The 22,433-nt window shown below is 37.3% G+C and overlaps 1 protein-coding gene across 1 annotated transcript in view; it reads right to left on the bottom strand.

Moving 5' to 3' along the window:
* UHRF2 (ubiquitin-like with PHD and ring finger domains 2, E3 ubiquitin protein ligase) overlaps positions 1–22,433 on the bottom strand; it is a gene marked incomplete at its 5' end in the record, with an annotated part of 88,206 nt that overhangs the window by 49,588 nt on the left and 16,185 nt on the right. Inside the window, 1 exon segment of the mRNA XM_009328155.1 lies at positions 8,880–9,098. Coding sequence (XP_009326430.1) covers positions 8,880–9,098 — 219 coding nt within the window.

Raw genomic sequence — 22,433 nt, 5'->3', positions numbered from 1 at the left:
GGCTGGGTGTGTGTGTGTGTGTGTGGAATCTAGTGTTCTTGATGCAGTCTAATTAGTGCTCAGTAAAGGGGAATAAATTACTTCCCCCAGTTTTCTGATTACACTCCTTTTCATACAGCCTGAATACTGTTAGCCTTCATTACATACTGCTGGCTCATGTTCAGCTTGCTGTCTACCAAGACCCACAGGTCCTTCTCATCAGAGCTCCTTCCCAGCCAATATTGCTGCAAGGGGCTCTGCCTTCCTAGGTGCAAGAAAACTCTGCATTTATCCTTGCTGAATTGCATGATGCTCCTGTCAGCCCATTCCTCCTGCCTGTTCAGGTCGCTCTGACTGGCAGTACTACCCTCGAGTTTCCATCAATTTGGTGTCTCTGCAAACTTGGTGAGAGTGCACTGCATTGCCACTGCCACACTGTTGCTTAAGGTATTGAACAGTACAGGTCCCAGGATACAACCCTGCAGTCCCCTGCTTGTTATCACTTTCCAGGTTAGTGTACAACTCATTAACCTATCCTCTGAGCCTGATCATTCGACCTTACCTTTTTTTAAACCCATCTGATTGCCCATCCACCCAGATCACAACATCCTAATTGGGATAGGATATTATGGGACACAGACAAAAGACCTGCTACAAGTTGAAGTAAATGACATCTGTTGCTCTCCCCTTGGCCACAGAGCTAATCGTTTTATCACAGAAGGCAGCCAGGCTTGTAAGGCATGATTTGCTCTTGGGAAAAAAATCCACCCTAGCTATTCCAAATCATCTTCACATAGCCAGCACTTCCAAGAGGACTGCCCCATGGTTTTCCTCAGACTGAAATAAGGCTGACTGGCTTTCTTTGAAAATGGATGCAACATTTGCCCTTCTCCAGTTGTCAGGGACCTCTCTGATCTCCAAAACTTTTCAAATATAGTACAGAGGAGCATCACTACAGCATCAGCCAGTTCCCTTGGCATACTTGGATGCAACCCACCTGGTCCCATGGACTTGCATTGGTCAAGGTCTTGCAAGCACTCCTTGACTCAGTCCTCATTCACCGCTGAGGACTCTCCTTGAATGCTTCCATTAGACACAGCTACCAGAGAGAGCTTGTCAGTAAAGACTAAGGCAGTGAATACAGTGTCTGTTGATACTGAATCATCTGTCTTTTTCACCAATAGATACATATTTTCCTTGTTCAGCATTCTACTGCCAAAGCAGTGGTAAAAAGCTCTCTGCATTGCCCTTGATGTCTCTTACGAGTGTCAACTCTAGACAACCTTTGGTTCTCATAACACCATCCTTACATGTTCAAAATTCCTCCTTTTTACAGTGCCCCTGTTTCCAACTCCTATATACTGACTTTTTGCACTGGAGCTAAATCATGAGTTTCCTGTTCAGCCTTGCCAGTCTCTTGATACATCTATTAGTTTCCCAAGTATCAGGATGTCTTTGCATTTGGAGGAGGTTGTCCTTAAGCAGCTGTCAGCTCTTCTGAGCTCCTTTACCCTTCACAGTTGCCTCCTATGGGATCCCATCAACCAGTTCCTTGAATGAAACTGAAGTGTGTTCTGCTAAATTCCAGAGTCTATGCTCTGCTACTCTCCTTCCTCAGTTCCATCAGGATCTTGGTATCTACTATTTCACAGTCAGTATAGCCAAGGCTACCATTAATCATCTGATCCCCAAGCAGCTGTTGATACTAAACAGCAGATGAAGCCGAGTATCGCCCTGTTGACCTATCCAGTATCTGTATTAAGAAGCTATCCCCAACATCCTCCAGAGAGCTTCTTGCCTGCTTGCGTTCCAGTGTTAGCCTGCCAGCAGATGTCAGGGAGTCCAAGTCCTCCATAAAAATCAGTGCCTGTGATTCAGAGACTTTTAAAGAAGGCTTTGTCCTCTTCCTCACCCTGATCAGATGAACTACCACCACAATGTCATCCTTTCTGGCCTCTCCCATCCTCATCCACGAGCTTCAACCAGACTGTTGTCATCCCACTGAACAGCTCCTTACATCCAAACTTCTTCACATCATGGCAGCTCTGCCCTCTTTATCTTTGCCTTTCCTGAGAAGTTTGTATCCATCCATCTCTCACTCCCATCATGTGAGCTGTCCCATCATGTCTCCACTATACCAACAATGTCATAGTTCTGTGACTATATGCAGAACTAATTCCTCCTGCTTGTTTACCAGGCTGTATGTATTTGCATACATGCACTTGAGATGGGCAGCCCTCTTTTACCAATCCCAAGATCCCCCTTGTTCCCACCACCCTGTACCCTTTCCTTTCCATGCACATGCCAATACCTCCCTTAACCATGGATCATAATGTCCCTTCACCACCCAAAGCTCTACTCACCAGGTTGGCCAGCCTGTTGGCATAGATGCTCTTGTCCCACTTGAGGATCAAGGACTTTCAGTGACAGATGGGAACCCACTTATGGGCCCCATGGTATTAAAAGCCAAATGCCTGTTGACACGAGCTGTGCAATTAACCAGGTTTTGATCCCCAGGATTTGCCTGCTCCTTTCCCTTGGGAGGATTTGTCCTCCACAGTCTTACCCTTTCACAAGCAGGACTGAGAAGTTCTTACATAACTGGGCTACTTAGCTTGAGAGATAACACTATCTCTAGCAAGGCAGACTTGGTGTGCAACTCAAATTTTAAAATTTCAAGACAAAAGAACAGTACATTCACAGTCCAAAAGACTCAACATGAATTACAAGCACCTAGTCTACTCTCCCTCCATTTTGGGAAAGCAAACTGAAACAATCAAATATCAGTTTCTCCATATTGCCAGTTAAGAACAGGCAATGTGCAGTGAAATGGCACAAAGGACAAATAAATTACTTTTTATGCTCTCTCTTTTAAGAATCCAGAAGAGGGAAGTATCAAGAGACAAAATATTTCTTCCATGTAAGAGAAATAATTACAGATAAGCAATCTTAAAACTGTAATCCTTCCACTCCTCTCTGCACAATGGAACCTCCTGAAGATTTGTCCTCTTTAAAGCAGGAAAACAAAGTGTGTGGAGGAATAGCTATGATCTGTGTAGAACCTGGCCGTCATAACTATTCAGTGAGTGTAAAATGGAAATTTTTGTCTGAAGAGAAAGAAGGGAAAGGAAAAAGAGGAAACATGAAAAGGGTATGTATAATAACAACTCAGCCAAATACCCTTCAAAAGGTACTCTTTCAGTTCTTTCTAAACTTGCTGGTTTTGATTTCATAGGTGCTGAACAAGGATACTATATCTTTTATGACCTTGGTGGAGAGGACAATTGCCACAGCGAGTGGTTAAAGGATTCACTCTGTTCATGCTCTCTTCATGAACTATTCTCAGTCAGATATTGTTCTGTCTCTCACATTTGACTGAAATAACACATCCTTGACACCAACCTTTCTCCAGTCCCAGTGGACCAACCCTTCTCCAGCCCCAGTAGCTGACAGTGTTTTCCAATACCTTCTGTGTAGTTTGTCCTGCACCCCAGACTCCCTTTTTTTCCGTCAGAGGAGGCACTGTATGCTACTCAAAAGTCTCTTTAGTAATATTCTGCCGTCATGTCCATTGTATCTTTTAACTCTGGAGTTTTTCCTCAAGAATGAAATCACAACTGAAGCAAGATCAAAAACCTAGTCTGGAATTTAAAAATTAACAGTTTGATTTCCAGTAAACTTCACTTCTTATATTCAAACAGATCATTCTTTTCACACACATACAACCCCAAACACAAGTTCTTCTGTCCAACAGGATAATTAAGTGGGACCCAAAATACTCTTCCTGTTGTTAAGAGTCATTCCTGTTAAGAATTGCAAGATAATTACCTAAGGCTGTGTATCACAGAAAGAGCCATTTTAGCTGTGAGACTAGGGAAAAGCAGTTCATGGAAGTGCTTAAGAAGTTCTAGGCATCATCTCTACAGAATCACCATGAAAAATCCCAGCCGGCTTCTTGGACAATCAGAATCTATCTTGATTTGAAACAGTTGCGTTGATTCAAAAGGAGGTCTCTTCTTCAAAGGCGATGACCAGCTCCACTGAAGTCATAAGGAGAAGAGGAAAGGGGAGACACAAATTCACCCTTTCAGAAGTTTTGTTGCCTAGAAGAAATATGCCATTTTTATGCCTGTGCAAGAAAGCTGCAGGCAAGTTCTTCAGCAATTAGAATTCTTATTATTAGGATACCTGCTGATACAGCATGAAAGCTATTTTAAAAAATGGCTCCGAGTAAATCTTATTAATATTCCACATATCAGCAAAACAATGCCTTCCCGTATCAACCAGCAACAGTCAAAGACACTACCTTAAAACAAATAAACTGGGAAGTTATTTTGGGTACAAAATTATACCACAAAAGTATACAAGCATCAGTAAGGGATAAGCCACATAGACAGAAATTCCATGCCTAAAGAAGAAACAATATGAGAACTACACTATTGGGCACCTACGAAGTATGACAACAACAACTGTGACATATTGATTATCACAATACATACTGACAGGGATAGAAAAATAACAGTACCATACTTCCTAAGTGTCAAAACAAGGTACAACTGCCAATAAACTTTTTTTTGGACCAGATAGATAGAAATCCACAGAAGCACAAGAACTCTTGAAATCACCCAGAACAACATGCAAGACTTATTTCACTGTTAGCTCACTATTCTGTAATGTGTTTAAATTCTGTACCTTTGCAAAGCTATAAAAGCAAATATTATGTATGACTTCAAAATCAGAAGTTAAATATAAATGAAGAAGCTTGTTCAAAAGAAGTAAAAGGAGCAGCTAAAAGTGCAATCTGTACAGGTAGCATGAAGACCGTGTAAAAACATCACACTGCCTTCTGAGAACAAAAACATGCCAGACATGAATAAAAGGAGTCTAAAAGAAGATAACAGGAATGTATCCTACAAAAAAAAAAAAAAAAAGGCAAAAAAGCAGAAATTGTGTTCAAATGAGGAAGATAAGCCTCAGATCTGTCAGGTTACACAGAAAAACATAATAAGCATATTTAAAAATTAGAGAGATTGATCTGAAAACACAATCATTCCTTTTTGGGAGCAGGAAGCCTCATACAAAAACCTGCAGAACTAGAAGATGACAAATATAAAACTGAAAATTTAGGACCCTGTTATTTTCCATTACCGCTACTTGGGTAAAGACCTCAAATTCATAAATATTCACTTAGTCAAAGAGGTATAAAATCTGCAGAGTAAACAGATTTTTCTGATATTCTTGTGTAACTCCAAAGGCTTAAACAAAATACAAGTCTTGGTATCGACAGTCCTTGCTAAACTCAAACTTTCAAAGGCTGACTGAAGAAAAGCAAGAGCTGTATTTTGTCTCTGTTTAAGTGTAGCAAAGAGAAAACGCAAAGCACCATTTGAACTACTTCCGTTTGATTTGGTGTGGTGACTTTAATCATGTCAGCTAGCTCCAACGTTAAAATAAATTGTGACCAGTTTGCCTCACAACTACCCACCAGTAACAGGCATTTGATACACGCCCTTTAAAATGCAAAGACGACAAGTCATATTACTCTGGATTACAAATAACTGCTTTCATCATGAAACACAAGATACTCCCGAAAAAGAAATATATAAATAAATAAAAGGATGTTCAAAAATAGAGGTACACCCTGCAAATTTAGTTAAAATCAGTTCAGAGGTACCACACACAGAGACCATTCTGAACTGTAAGCATGCACACACAGACATGACAGACCTATGGTCCTAGGGCATGTATATTCCACGGTCAAAGCACTGCTGTTCCCTAGTATTTGTACCAGAGACACAGTATCCAGTTTGGATAGGTTTTAGACATCCTGCAATTACGAATTTCAGTTGCAATGCAAATACAGTACAAGTGAGAATTATTAATATGTGGTCAATTCTTCTGTATAATGATGTCTTTCTCTCCTCTGTTCAGTCTCTCTCCTCTCTTTGATAATATTCTCTAATCCATATCTGTTTCCTGAAAGATGAACTGATGATGACAGACTGTACAGGACATTTCCTTTAGGTTATGACTGGACATGAGTAAAATAACACCTAACAAAGACGCATGTCAACAGATACAGTAAAAAAAGAAGTATTCATCACGTGTTCTACCAGCTCCAAAGCATTACCACTAACAGTACATGTTATTTCCTGTAATTGTGCCAACAGCTTCATGAAATCTTTGTCAAAAGCAATCAAGATCAATAAATCAAACATTCAACTATTGCATACAAAAGTGTTTTATACAATGCCTCTTTCACATAATACCAGAAAGGGAAAAAAGTCCAAGCCATGAATATATCTGAAGCAACCTTAAGAACTCTGCCTCCCTTTACTGCTTGCTAAGGTTGTTGTTAAGTAGTACATAAATAATTAGTCATTAACAATCACTTAGTCACTAACATATACTCAAAGCATTCAAAATAGATTTCACCTTTACTTAAAACAACTAACTAATGCTGACATTATGGTAAGAACCCATGATAACTTATCAATAATATATTAAATTATAGAATATTCCCATATTAATTATATTATTATAGACTAAAATAATATTATAACATAATAATACTACTAAACAAATTTATATTAATATATTGTATATAATGTATTAAATATTTATATTATATTAGTATATCAACATTGTAACACTAAGAGATTGGTTTTAATTTTGCAAACAAACATACCTGAAATGTAAAGTGATTCTTGATGCAGCATGTTCCTTACACAAGTTTATGAATACTAGCAGATTTATCTTGATTGAGAGGAATGACTTTGCTAGTGCGGGTGATACAGAATTATTCCTTGATAAATTTCAGAAATGGCAGGGCCCAGATAACCTTACTTTCTGCAAACTAGTTGATTACTGCATATACAATCTATCAACATGTAAACGAAGCCTGAATTCTTAGTCAGGAAGAAAATTCACTGAAATAAGATTCCATTTGAAAAATAGACTTAAATTCCCCACCTTAGAATAAGATATTCGTCAACTGTGCCTTTTTTCCCCCCAGCTCCTTTCAGAGGATAGTAAGTGTCAATACTATGGGGAACCCCATGGTACTTGCCACAGTACCCACTGTATTTAAAGTTACCATCTTCAAATTTGAAGCATAACTATCAGCTTATTTAGATTAAAGAAAGACTAGCCTATAGAGTTCCAACCAGCATGAACAGAATTTTTTAGTAGCCACCACCTGCTTGCTTTTGCCAATATAAAACATATTTTGCTTAACATATTTTAATAAATAGGAAAAACTCTGAAAGAATCCATGCAGTCAACAGTTTTAAATAACGTTATCAATAGACATTTGAACTTCATGTAAACTGGTATCTGGACAGTTCTTTTTGTAGAAGTTCATGAAGCCCATCTCTGATTCACCAAATGCCATACAAATATTAAATGCATTACAATGAAAATCTTCATCTCTCTAGACTGGCCTCCATTTCTTAATTTCTTCTCCCTTCAAAGTTAATAATTCAAACTACCTACTCAATTTCTTCTTGCTTTACATTTGAAGGATCTTTTTTGCCTTGCCTACAAAACAAAAGTCCATATGCCTGCTCTACTTAATACAAGATGACCATAATGCACTGAGATTGCCTAATAAAACTCCAGTTACTCTAAAATTAAAAACCATCCACGAAACAGATTTTCATTTACTTGCATGATTTACCAAGTCAATGTCTTTCCTATTTCACAGTACTAGGTATGATTGCTTTTTTTTTTTTTTTTTTTTTTTTTTACACAAAATATTGAATTGCGCCTGATCATATGTAAGTCTTCTGTGTGTCTCTTCAATTAACCATGTCCTATACTGTAAGTCTTCCTACAGGTACCACAATTCTCCTTTCTCATAAAGAAAACTACACTAACATGCGAATAATCCAATTCATTTTAAGGAATATACTCCCAGAACAATACTACTACTCATTGAGTAAATGCCTACATTAAATCAATCATTTCTTAAGTAAAAAGAAATTTCACTTTAGTTCCACTTTAATTTTAAAATCAGTTTCACTCCTAACATGTAAGTACCCATGCACACCCCTCTTCTGCAGGGATGGAGGCAGCAGACTGGATCCATTTGCTCTTAGCTCTTTTGTGTCAGAAAAGGATAACATTAAAGGAATGAGGAAAGCTAATGAGAAGGAGGAGGAATGTTACAGTGAATTCCTCAAGGAGTCTGCCAATGAAGACTGGTCATCTGTTCATCCCTAAGAAAGCAATCACACAGCTTACTGACAGTAATAACATACGGATTTTTGCAGAAAACACTGTTCCTAAAGAACTATACACAAGGTTTTAATTAGAAAAACAAAGCAAAGATACTCAGGTGAGTTCAGCCACATGAAAACTCACAATTCCCACATCCCACAGTTCCACATTTTAACTTATCAGAAGCTATAATACCCACATAAATATTTTATTCTTTAAAAATTCAATTAGCCAGTTCAGAGACTTACTCAAATTATCAGAGATGACTAATACTCAGTGAGACCTAGGGGTTCCAAATTATCTCAAAAATTACTGAAAACACATTTTTCAGTTTTCAATAGAACTGAACATATAATATACATAAAAATTAATATAAATGTATAAATATATAACATATAAAGGAATATAAATGAAAACACACTCCGGTCAGTTTGAATCACAGATAACATATGAAACCTTATGGTTGCCTCCAGCAGTCTCAGGAAATCTAAAAATTCTGACTCATAGCTAAGTCTGCACACCATAAAAAACCATGCACTGCAATTCCATGACTCAGACAGCTGTGGAATCAAAGTATGACATTAATTTAAATCTAGTGATGACTAGTAGACAAAAAAACCCCAACAATCATACTTTATATGATATGTAGAGATTTTATGAGTTGGTCAAACAAATCTTACCCCAGCAGAATTTTAGCATGAACCTCTTTGTTAGTCCTTGAGATTTCTCTCAAAGAGGTAATTTCTGCATCAAACCAAAATCCTCTTTCTTCTGGAGTCTCAACATTGTAGTTAACCATCACCACATCACCCACTTTTAGTTCACTCCACTTCAGAATGGTTCGTGCTCGGGGTCGAAGATTACTGGTGTCCATTTCTACTATGCCATTCTCTGGGTACCTTGAAAAGTAAAATCAACAACAGTAGTGATTACGACTCCTGTAACAGTAAGAAGTAAGTCACAGATAACATTTTTCAAAAGTATAAATTTTTAAATGTGCTTTGGGCATGTAAGAAACCTAGTATAAAAATCTGACCTAATATCCTTTTGCAATTTAGTTTTCTTCTAAACACAGACCAGGAATTTGACTAATCTCAGATGGAAAAAACAGCCTCCATGAGTTTTTTCTCAAAAAAAAAAAAAAAACAAAAAACTTAAATAATTTAGTAAATCTGTAAGCAGCGGATGACTTCTTGATTAGAGTGCTATTGAGTTCAAGGTTTTGGGACATGCATGGCCCTAGTTTGCTCCCAGTAAAGTCAATATTCCAATTACAATAATAATGAAAAAGCAATGAAGATTAAAACTAGGTTTTTCAACTCAGGACATTTCTTATTTAGTTTTGCTTTCATGCATTTGTTACATTTCCACTAACTTTAATAACAACGCATTTAGGACAGTTCTTTTTAAAAAACTGACCCTACAAACACAGCATATCAAATTCATGTGATGAATATAGTCCAAGTCCACATTCCATGCACCATATTTAAAAAAAAAAGTCTAACTACAAAATGTATTTAAGTGAGAAACAGAACTAAGACTCTCAATGAGATGCATGAACTAACAAATTGAAAGTGTTTCTCCCTTTAAATTACAAAACCAAAAAATCTAGAAAGATAAATGTGGGAATCATTCCTTCTCTTGACAAAACACTTCTCTTGGCAAGATGTAGTAAGGAATGCAATATTAAAAGAAACTAATGGTTCACTAAATCTTAATTAAGAAATATTGGTTGATTCATTTTTCACTTAAACTTGGTGACTTTTTACACAGTATTTTGCATAGTATTACCCACAAATTGCTAGGGTTTACAAGAGATTGCCTTCTTCCTCCTGTGTTGGTGTACACCATCACAGCACATAGTCAAAATCAAAGAGTAATTAATAATTTCTGAAGAGCTCCAATTCCTTTCCAAGTTAAGAAAGACTCATTTAGCAGAATTAAGATAGTGATATTTGACAGCACCACAACTAAAATCCCAACTCAAGAAAGAAAGCTTTTAAGATTTGAGACGTTAACTTTTCAGTTTAACACCACAGCTTTCTTAAATCCTCTGTATAAGGCAATTATTCAATGATAGTAGAGCCTGTATAGTTTGCACATGTGCTGGAAAAACAGCACAATATGGACATGATTAAAACATTGCTTGCAGAAAAAAGCTGGGCTGTTACAAAAAGTAAAGAGTAAGATGCTAGACTAAAATGGTGAAGTTCCCTTCTGATACCGCCGTGTAAGCAAATAAAGAATCTTCCATCATTTAACTAGTACTAGATGAGGTCACAGTACAATTTTAACAGAGAAAATGAAAATAAGTCTACTGCCTATAAACAAGTGCTATTAAAAGTATTCATTTTTCCTTCTTAACAAACATTGCTGAGGATGATATATCTTAAATTACATTTCCACCATGTGATTATTAGTACTTTAGCAAGAGCACTCATGCTTTATAGTTAATACACCTTTATCAAACAGCACTGTTAAATCGTAATGGCAAAATCCTACTTTTACTAATAGAAGTATGGCTCTGTCACTTTCCAGCATGTCTCCCTGTAGTGAACAAGATCATTTCAAGGTCTTGGGGAAATCGCACATTGTAACTTATTACATTACTACAGAAAGAAATACTAAAGCTACTGTCATTAACAGCATGAGGCTTCGATAGACTACAGCCTTATGATGTCTAGTCCTAAACAGTTGATTGAAAGCCCACTGATGTAATTGGAGACATTTTAAACAAGTTCATTTTACTTTGTTTTATGCCTTCTATTAAATCTAACACACCAGTTTGCTACTACAGATAAGGCGGGGCGGGGGCTAGACCTGGCATTCTATCTCCAGGCATTTCTTTGTCATCTACCATGCAGTCATCTAGAGTCTACCTTCAATTTGTGGGAAGATTTATCAATTTTTTTTTGTTTAGAGAAACACAAACCACTACAGTGTAAAAGTGGCCGTACCGTTAGATAAACCAATGGCCAAGTAAAAAACTGTATCCTTAACTACTTACAAAAGTTAAATCCAAAGAGTGTTTTTTCCCCCCAACATTTTCAGATCCTAATTATATAAATCTGCATGACAGGAATTATATCATACAAAGACAGGTGCTTGGGATTGAGCCATTATCTAATTGACAATCTCATATGATGTAGCTCTCCATAGTTCCTAAGTTTTTTTACTTGGTTTTGTTTCCAATTTGAGTGTGTACTGCAAAGTTAACATTTGTGTTTTTACCTTTATGTTGTACAGCTTTCCCTTAAAAGAACTATTATACAATTCTACTATAATAATTACAAACATTGTAACTGTAATATCCACAAAAACCTTAAGACAGATTCATCTACGGGTAATAAGACAAAGCAAAAAGCAACTATAGAGATAATGTCTATTTTATTGTGTGCCTGAATAATGACATCGTGTTATAGTACAACAGGCTACTGAAATCTTAAGACAGCTATGTTTGAGCTACTCCGCAGTTCCAATCATCTTAAAATAAACCCTTCCTAAAGTTTGGAGAAGACAGCAAGTAGCACACAGTAAATGAAGACTCAGTTTACTTGAACTCTGAAATGAAAATAGGGCTTAAACATCAGGAAACTAAAGAAGATAGATAAAAAATAGACATCATTTATGTATACAGTGAATAATCAAGTGAGAAGCATATATGAGACCAGTGGGATTGTAAAAATAACCAGTACACATTAAAAAAAGTTTCAGTGTCACTATTAAAAAAAAAAAGTGTGACTTACAACAGTTTATATTCATAGAAACTTAACTTTGACCTGAAAAATCTATTCTCTTCTAAAACGAAAACCCCTTTGGGTTCTGTTTTTCCTAGGAGACCTTTGGACAAATATATTTTTTACTTAATGACTAAGAAATATTTTTTCCCCAAATTCAGATTTGTGTCATTTTTCCCACCCCTATACAACTCAGAACAAAATCTTTCCTACTGTACTGCTGAGGAACTTCAAAGATTGTCATTGTTAACAATGACTCCACATCTGTTCTTGAAAGTATCTGATGAAAGAACCCAAACAAAGAAGATTGCTTATCAGCATGACTAGAACAAGATCACTTACCAAAAGACACCCCCAAAGTCCCACTTTACAGACAGAAAGAAACTAACTGCTTTCCAAAGAAAGAAAAGGAAGGCAGACACTTCACTGAGTGAATTTTTCCTCTTATTGGCTGGTCAGAAACTTAAGCTCAGAAACTTTGGAAGAAAAAAAGATAGCTTACAAACAGGTGAGATTTCCCATGTCAGAATTCACCTTCCTTTTGCATCCAGACATTGAATGTTTTGCTGCTGTGCTTTCACACACAGAAATATGCTTTTATGGACATCGGTGAATGCTAGCAGATATTTAACCACCCACATTTGTCCACAACTGACACCCCAGGCAGAACAGCAGAAACAGCATTTGTCACAAGCTTTTGAGTTAGGCTCAAAATCACAGAGTCACACTATATATGTTAAGCACAGTACCACTATTCCTCAGTATACTAAATAGTAAGTAAACAGTACTTCCACAGTAAACTTGTGCCCTTAAATGTATCTAATGCCACAATCTACCTGAGTAAGTATGGAAAAAACACACACACATTACAAAATCCTACTACCTCCATGTTATTTCTCCCAAAGTTTAACATGTTATTTATAAAAATCCCACATTAACTTAAAATCTAATCTGTTAAATATGCAAGAGTAATACTTAAATATAGTATCACAAAATGGGAATATGTGGACTTGTGTAGATAAACCAAAACATAAAAAGAACAAATACAATCTTTTAACAAGCCTCAAGAATGAAGCTAAAAACCCATTCTGGCAAGCTATAATAAATGACTACTGTTAGACATGAATGTTTACTGAAAGTGTCTTCTTATTTATTGAGTTACTTTTAAAATCCTAAGATGACCCTCAAGAGAAAACAAACATTTTCACAGCAGTGTTCTAATTAGACTAGCGTAAGTTTGGTACAGTTGAAATTAAGAATATATGACACAATTCAACCTTTAAACTTAAAACAATTGTAGACATTTTCTTGGTTTTCCATGTTTTTCATGACACTTGGCACCTAATATATAAAAAAAGCAGACATCGTAACAGTAAGCATACTCATAACAGTTTAAAGAATACCATCCATAAGAAGTCTCATGTTCATTATTAAGCTGTATTTCCCTGTAATTTAATTTTTCCCTGTAATATTTCTAACTGTAAATACTAACACTAGCATAGCAAGGATTTCTTAAGATTTCCTATCTGTGTAGACAGTTGCCATAGTAAAGAATTACTCATGAAGTAAAAATTGCAGTGTTCCTTGGCTATGGTCAGCATCTGTTCGTTCCTAAAATGTTAAAAAACATATCAGCTCTATGTCAGAACATACACAAGTCTGTTCAATTTACTGAGAACTTGCAACATATCCTTTAACACTTTTCTCAGTTGTTACCAGAACAACTGGAACTGGAAAGATAAAATTCTTGATACAAAACTCAAGACTTCCCCATCCCCTCTCCATACTAATATGGTAAGGAATGTTAGTGCAGATGTGCAATTTCTTAAATTGTTATTTTCCAACATAAATGGAATGAAAGTGTAATCAACAAACTCAGAAAAGAGTCATTCAATATACATCCAGAAATGAAGGAATGGAAGGGCACAAACAAAAGAAAGAAAAAGGAATGAACTCATAGAGGAGGTAAATCTGATTAAGAAGGTAAACCTGAGTAAAAACTACATTCACACCACCAACCCCCGACAATTTGCTACCTGAGGAAATAATGAACATAATTTTGGTGTAGTATTTTGAGAAAGCGAATGACACTATACTGGAAGAGCACCTAAACCACAATTATGAAGGGGGGGGCGAAATCACTGGGATAATAAAGCTGTCTGTTTGTACTTCCAAAAGACAAACAGCAGGTCTGATAATTTGCTATTACAAGAAAAAAGTAACGTATTTCAAAAGACAGACTGGAAGGAAAAATGAGTATCAGTAAAGATAAAAATTAGTCACATGGAACATAAACAAGAACTTGAAAACCTTACCTAACAACTAATAATTACAGAATTAAGCAGCTTGAACACTGAGAAACCATATTAATAGCCTGAAGAGAAACATCTTACTTTCCTAATGATTTTAGTTCTGAGTGTTAAGAAAAATTAACTTCTAGACTTACACCATTGCACTATGTGGACAACACGGATACTCTGAAAGAAGACAAACTGGAAACAGAGTATCAAAACAGAAGTTCAGAAGCTGCGACAAATACATATAAGGTTGAATTTTTAATACAAAACTGTTGTATGATGAGTCTAAATACTGTGCAGAAAATACATAATGAAAAACAGGGCTACTTCACTAGCTAGCACACAGGATAACAAGTCATGCAATTACTGAAAGACTTATTTTTTGAAAAAACCTTTCCTCAGGTGTCCAACCCTGTAACTGTGCAAGGAAAACACAGATATTTAAAGACAAACAAATAAGAAATAGAAAGAGTTCAGTCACATTCTCACTGATCACACCTTTTTTTTCAGCCAAGTATCAGTTTTAAAGGGGAAAAAAAACAAAGTTTAACTGTGACATTTCAGTTATTCTCTCAACCAACTACTAGGACAGCAAAACTTCCCTCCCTTCATTTCATATGCTTTCTAAAGAGGCACAAGTAACACCTGGATTTTCTCCTCAAACTATTTCCTTTTCATTTTGCAGAAAGTGTCTACATCCTTAGAAATCAAAGGCTTACAGTTAATGTCAGTTGTCAAAACCCTGAAGAGTAACACATGCAAACACTCTGAGATTATAAAACACAGATTATGCAGTCAGGAAATCCACTACAAATGGGACAAGGAATCTTACAAGGAATCAATTTATTGAAATTAAGAGCAGTAGTGTGCAGCATATTCCCCCAAAATACTTCTAAGTTTGAACTAATATGCCTAGACAGCCACATCGTACTGGCACTCTTTTTCTAATGAGGACATAAAGAATGAAGAATTATGTGTGACATACCAGGTCTCCTATTGTTTTAGCATTGCTAATAATCTGTATGAGAGAAAGTTTTGAATGAAGTAAAGAAACTAATCACTGATATTAGAAACTAGAAAAGAAAATTATGCAGCTAGGAGAGGTGCTCCAAGTAGTCATTCAGACCAATTATAAAAAAAGTTTGTTACTGACAGAAGGTCAAAGAAAACATTTGTTTCCCTTAGAAAAAGATTGTCTTAAGAGAAAATTCTACTGGGCAAACAATCAGCTCTCGTTCCTCTTCCTCTTCTGAAATTCTGAAGTGGCCAACATGAACTGAAGATAACAGGTGCCATAATGAAACTATGGTCTGTAGCTCACGACATTTCTTCGTATTTCTAGCTATTGACTTAGTATCCTTCAAAAGAAATCACTCCCCAGTCTCCTCACTTCAACTGTTGAGACTACTGCCAGGAATTTGACAGCTAACACCTTCCTGATATGCACTATTTCCTGTGCTTAACGTGTATAAGAAAAAAGTCAAATATTTCAATTAAACATGTTTACAAGGGGTATTTGAGAAATACATTGTGTACAAGGGGATGTATTTTGGCATTTCTTCACAGAAGACAAAACAGAACTGTTTGCATCACACACTTCCACTAATGCTGTTCAAAGCAGCTACCTCCCAAAGAAGCAGTGATTCTTTCCCTTGTTCTGCCCCCACTGTGCAGCCACTAGGCAAATTCATTTGATTGGATCAGTGACATAAAACCCAGTAATATTCACTTAGTGAACATTAGTTTTTAGATATATTAGGAATCAAGAACACTTCACTGTACAGCCACACAACCAACAAAGTCAATGCAACTTAACTATCAGATGTACATAGTTGGGAAGTAAGGTAAGAGGAAGAAGCAGTGGCCACCTCATCTGACAATGGCCCATAACGTCTTTTGGTCTCCAAAACCAATTTATCAACAATGCCACCTGTGTGAATTCTCAGATACATTCTATTAAATCCCAGCCTACTACCTTTATTTGAACATTTCACATTAAGAATATTCTGAAAAATATACCTGTTAAGCAAGTCTAATCTTCAAACCGTTCCTTGAGAAAGAAATAGCAAGTTTAAGACTGTTATCCTCTTGATGAATTCTTCAGCTAAGGAGACACTTCCAAGGAGAAAGTTACTATTTTTCTTGACCAGGTAGTACTTAGAACTTTTCATTTCCTCAAAATGTTCTGTGCTCTCCAACTATCAACCTGTGTCTTGCGTGTTACTTACACAGCACACAGAATGACTAAAATTTTTGACCTCTATGGCAACACAGTGAAATCCTTATTTTCTTAATATATGTGTTGGTATACACACACACACTTTAAAGAAAACGCAGAATTGTGCATAAATACATTATTTTTCAAAGGTTAATGACAGTCTGGACTACAAATAACAAATTAAACTCACCTGAAATAGGCAAGACTTTTAGTCAGGATAATGGCTACAGAAGGACAGAGCATTTTAGAGGGCTAGGCTATCACAGTCTTTCAAACAAAATGCCTTACAGTTTTTTTAATTTTGCCTCCTCCCTTTATAAAAAGGATTATCAGTAGTACCTTTAGCCTTCATTGGGAACTGTTTCTCCTCACACCACTTTCAAGGTGAACTTCTCTTACTGTCTGCAACCCTGATTAGTCCTGAATAAATAGAATAGATGTGTAAGAAAAAGGTTTAAATAAAAAAAAGTAATCTTCTTGACAATGAGAACTCCCCTTGTACTTCAAGACCTTCTTCTCCTGCACTTAAAGACTTTTCAAAGATCCTACAACATGAAATAATACAGGAATAAATTTCAAGTAGGATCCCTCCCAACTTTTTTCCTCCTAAACTGCTTTTTCGTCTTGCAGTGTTCCCCATCTGTCCAAATAAAGTTTGTTGCCCAAGTTCCTATTTTTGTATCTCTTTCAGCTAGCACGAGGCACCTATGCCCCTAACATGACTCAAACACTTCAGAAGCAAATAAACTTAAAATGGTAAAAAAGACAGCAAATCTTACAAACGCTTCTCAGGCAGAAGCAGAAACAAAAATGAAAACACAGGACTATTGAATTGATGGGTCAACGCATTTTAGTAGTGTTTAACAGCAAACGTTCTATCTCGAAATGAAAGCTACCACTGACAGACTGATACAACTGAATTAGTTCAATTTAGACTTAGGAAGACAGGAGTCCAACAGGTGTCCCGGATCACTGAGATCAGTTCCCTTTTATTACGAGCTACCAGATACACTAATCTTTTCCTGGACTCCATTTATGATCTGAGCATCTAAAATTACTGTGGTATTTTCCACAATAATTTCTGACATTTTACACAGCTTATGGAAGACTAACTGGCCAATGAAAGAGACGTACTGAGTGAGGCTTACAGGAATGGTAATGGCATATTCTTACGTCCCTTTATCTTCAAAGCAGGCTGTAATCTCTTTGGGGTAAAGAATGTCTTTTTGTTAAATGGTTCTGTGAAGTATTTGAAGTAAGTGAATTTATTCTTGAGGACTACAGGTCCTAATTAGTAATAATATCTGATAAAAGCATATATAGTACATCAACACAAGCTCTTTATTTAGATGCAACAGCAACTTAAGGACAGAACCAGTAAGAATAGACACCTTACTAGATACTGAGGAAAATTAACACTGTTCTTAATTCTTCATGCTGCAGAATGAAATGGACTACCCATCAGTAATTTTACTTCTTAGAAATGCATTACTCAGGTTTATCCTGTAAACAAAATTGCCTCTGTAACAGGCATGGATCTGCACACATTCTCCTCTTCCCATTCCTCCCGCCCTGTATTTTTGGTACAGGTCCACGCGAATGCATCACTAGCATAACTGAGTTCTACATAACTGAGAACTACATAACTGAGTTCTCTACAAGAAACAAGGGTCTGCATACCCAAAGTGCAAATGAGAGTGTCACCCTAGGAAAGCCACATTCATGATCATGCCTGCTTTGCCAGGCCATGTGTAACAAAGTTGACCTGTTCAAAGCTGACCGTTTTGTCTGCACAAAACAGCTGTTGGTTCTACTCAACTTCAAAACCCTAACAGCATACAGACTCCAGGATAAATAAATAATGAACTCACACATGGAAACGATACTTCAGAGATACTAGTTGCTCTAACATACCCCTCCTAACTACCTACACATCAGTCTACAGGCACAGTCAGTAGCTCCCCATACCCACAGTTTAGACAGAGTGGGTTTCTGATTTCTCCGTTACACAGTAATTACTGTAGGATCACATCCAATGACAGCATCGTTTCTAAACACATGTAATAGCTAGTACTAATATTCTACAGATATCCAGAATGGTGGCATTCTTTAATAATGTCAGAGTTAAAAGTATATTGCAACTTAAGCTCTGCCTTAGCAGTCTTGCAACAGATTTTCAAATTACCAGCATCCACCAAGACCATCTCTAAGATCACTGTATCCTTCGATCTTCCAGCTAGCAGCACAAAGAGACATAGGGACCATCTGAAGTAATTGGTCCCAAGCAAGTTGGACGATGCTTATTCTATCCAACTTATGAAAAGCTACACAATTTAAGAATAATATAGGAAAACTAGTTTACTAACCAACATCAGAAGCAGGTTGAATCTTAGTTTAAGTCAAAACCTAGACTAGGTCCCAAAAGAAATCTTGTACTATATATTTAAAAAAAAAAAAGACCAACACAAAAAACTGAAACCCACATGCAGGCTGTCTCCCTGTGGAAGTGAGAGAAATCATGAAAGTCATCCTGCTAAAGAATAGAGTAGCAAGCTGGTTGGTATAGGCTCTGAAGGTTAACAACTATCAGTTTTCTACTCCATTAATGATTAGGATCCCCCAGAGACTGCAGCATTCTCAACAAACGCAGAAGAAATGTTAACTTTAGTAAAGTGCAAGGAGTGAAGCCTGGGAAACCCACTAAAAGATGTTGTACTGATATGGAAGCAAGGACTAACGTAATAATCCTCAAGATGCATCAGACAAACAGAAGTATCAACCAAAGAGCTTCTCTTTGAAGAGGGACAATAATGGACAACAAGAACCCTCATGTACTTGGAAACTTAAGTCCATCAGGTTAAAGTCTTCCTGTTCACCAACAATGACAAAGTCTGTTTTAGTAAAAGGGAACGTTAAGAACTGGGGAGGGGAGATCTACTCTTAATAAATCTACTGTTAGAAATACTCTAACTTCTGCCTGCACAGATCCAGAAACTTGGTAAAGCTTTTGGAGTTCTCACTAATAATAGTAATGGCCATCTGGCTATTTAAACTGCCAGAATCAGACTGGGCATGTAACTCAATTATAGCACATCCTACCTCACTGCTTTTCAGACAGGCTCTTCACATCAAAGAAAAGACATCCATGTAAGTTCTTATGGATCATAAAACATCCAACACATCCTACACAGAACAGACAGACTTGACTATAATCTCCTAGACTGAGAAACAAAGAGACCTCAAGACTGCTTCCAGATCTGAAAGAGTTCAGAGGGCATCACTCCACAGCTCATATTAAGCATGAAGTAAATGTATGATGCCTCTTGCTGAAGTACCTGGTTTCCTAGAAAAAATACCCACTTTATGTACTTTATGACACATCATGCAGGTACTACTTCAATTAGGATAATTAGAAGTTAATTTAAACTTCTCTGTTGATTGATATAAAACCTGAAAGGGGTATCATCAGCCAAACACGATGGCCCTGAAAAAAGTTACCTACACCTTGAGCCATACTAAATCTATACTTGCATATAGGTAGGCATACTGACATTTCTCAGGCTGAAGAAACGTCCAGCCTTCCTGTGAATACTATTGAGAGCCTTCTTAAATGCAAGGCCTTCATTACAAATGACTTAAACAGGAAAAGGAAGGAAAACACAGCATTTGCCTGTGAATCAGTAAGTCTTTCCACTACTTCAGGAAGAGCTAACCATCAAGAAGCTAACACTCACAGAGTGAGAGAACTGTCTCCCTGAAACTAAGTGGACTATACCCAGTGCTACACAAGCAACAAATATGAAATAAGAGTAAGTTAAGAGGAAAGGGCAAACTTTCATATGACACAGCACTGTAAGACATGTCCTTATGGTGCCACATTAAGCTACTGAAGTGTCCTGCTCCTGATTTAGAAGTGATTCTTAAGCAAGCTATGGTGGAGACTCTACCTACAGTTATCTCAGTTAACTTTAGGATCTAAGCATGTGTTGGATTCCTCATGAGTCCTTTCAAATAAGGATTCGGCTCTCTTGTGTTCAAGACAGGTTCACATCTTCTTCTTCTGTATTAAAAGACTTGCTTGGAGCAGAAGAAATAAATGTATGATAGCAGTGTATGAAACTTGATAGCACACCCTTGACTTCAAAGTCTTTAATGGCTCTTTGTGATACCAACAAATGCAAAGGTGAAATGGAAATACAGTGAATAAAGTGGCAGAAGGGGAGGAAGATGACACTGGTAGAAATAGGAATACACCCATAAACAATGCTGCCTCCAAGAAAAGGCTGCATTCAGAAACTGAATGCAGAAGCTGGACTATCAGGCAAAAGCTATATAGCCACAACTGGATGCCAAGAGAGTTGGTACTGACTGAAGGTCAGCATTGATAAAACTGATACTTTGGTCTCTTCCCCACTGATGAAGATAGGGCTCTTAAACAAGCACCACAAGCCTTTTAAATCTTTGAGCTTATCAAGAACTATGACTCCAGTTTAATCTGGAACGGAGAAGTTCTGTTCCTCCGAATGGCATTGTATTTTCTATAAGGAGAACCTTCTCTCCGCAGAAATATGTGGGCCTTGTAACTATTGCAGCAGTTTAGTTAAATGCTAGGCATGCAGCCTCAGGGGCGGGGATGGGGATCAGGACAAGAGGAGGGAAACCACAATAACTGAAACAACTCAGCTACCCTGTTCCCTACCAAATCAAGGAGGGATATGTAGTACCTCTTATCTGTAGCAGTCACAGCTGGTAGGAGAGCTTTTTTAGCCATAGGGTAGTTACCCCTTTGAAATTGCTACAACTAAGCTCTTGCCCAGAAAGGTTCATTTCTCTTAATCGTACTCTGCTAGAAGAGCTCTGCCATGTTTTTACCCCTTCACATTCACTTTAACTACACTATTTAAACAAGAAGTGGAAAGAAGAGAGGAACAAATGAAAACTCAGCCCCTCAGAGGAGGTACACTCTTGTGAAATGAAGGATTAGAAGAAGGTGGGTTTTACCAAACCTAAAACTGCAAAACAATGTGTTTAAGTTTTGCACAGGACTTGTGATATGTAAATCTAGCAGCACCACTGCTAAAATCAGCTTTCTCACTTAAGGAAAGGACAAGTCCTGCTTCATCCTTTAAGAACAGCAGTTCTTAGGAGAACATAGTGACTTAAAAGTTACCTTTTTGAGAAAGAATTAATGATTGATTGGATTATTCACTTGATGGGACCGTCAAATGTTTCCAGCCAGAAAACCAAAGCCAGGTGAACATCAGATCTGTTGATGCTGTTCTAACTACTTTCAAAGAATCAGGTGTGGAACATACAAGCAAGCCAGTACAGACCCAGCCTCCTCGACGCACAGCCACAGGACTATGTAGAACCACTGGCTAGGACAGCATTATCCCTCACTGAAACTGGTGGAGGGAGGGTAAACACACTACAATTTCTGGACACATTTTGGATGAAAATTCTTAATTAGTTCTTCATGCTCTCTGACAGATTTTCTTACCACCCCGAAAAAACTTCAAATTAGAGGTGTGCATTCCAGTATAAATTAGTAAGGCAATTAAGGCTAAAGGTGAACTTTCCTGACAAACACAGTCTAAGAGAAAATTGCTGAGGTGAAGCTTTACTTTTGGATGAAATTCTCAGCTACACCATTCTGAGACAAATAGTGTCGAACACATAACTCAGTCCTGAATCTATGAATATAGTGTGAATACCCATGGGACAGCTAAGAAAAAGAAAGGAAAGAACAATTTCAGGCCTTCATCTGAGTCAAGACATGGATCTGCGGGTTTTGGAGACAGTGAGGCAAGACAGGCCTGCCCTAGAAGACTTTGTTGCAAGAATTGGGCCTTGATGATGGAAGACCGCTCCTGAGATGGGGTTGCACAGAATTCCAGTATCTCCTACAGAAACATCGCTATTAGCATTACTGGTTCCAGCCACCGGGAGGGGGGGCGCGAGTGGTGAAGGACGTTGCTTGAA

The sequence above is a fragment of the Pygoscelis adeliae genome, unplaced genomic scaffold (assembly GCF_000699105.1).
Source record: "Pygoscelis adeliae isolate BGI_AS28 unplaced genomic scaffold, ASM69910v1 Scaffold45, whole genome shotgun sequence".
NCBI classification, from domain to species: domain Eukaryota; kingdom Metazoa; phylum Chordata; class Aves; order Sphenisciformes; family Spheniscidae; genus Pygoscelis; species Pygoscelis adeliae.
The sequence above is the reverse complement of the archived record's forward strand: the minus strand, read 5'-3'. Positions and strand labels throughout refer to the sequence as shown.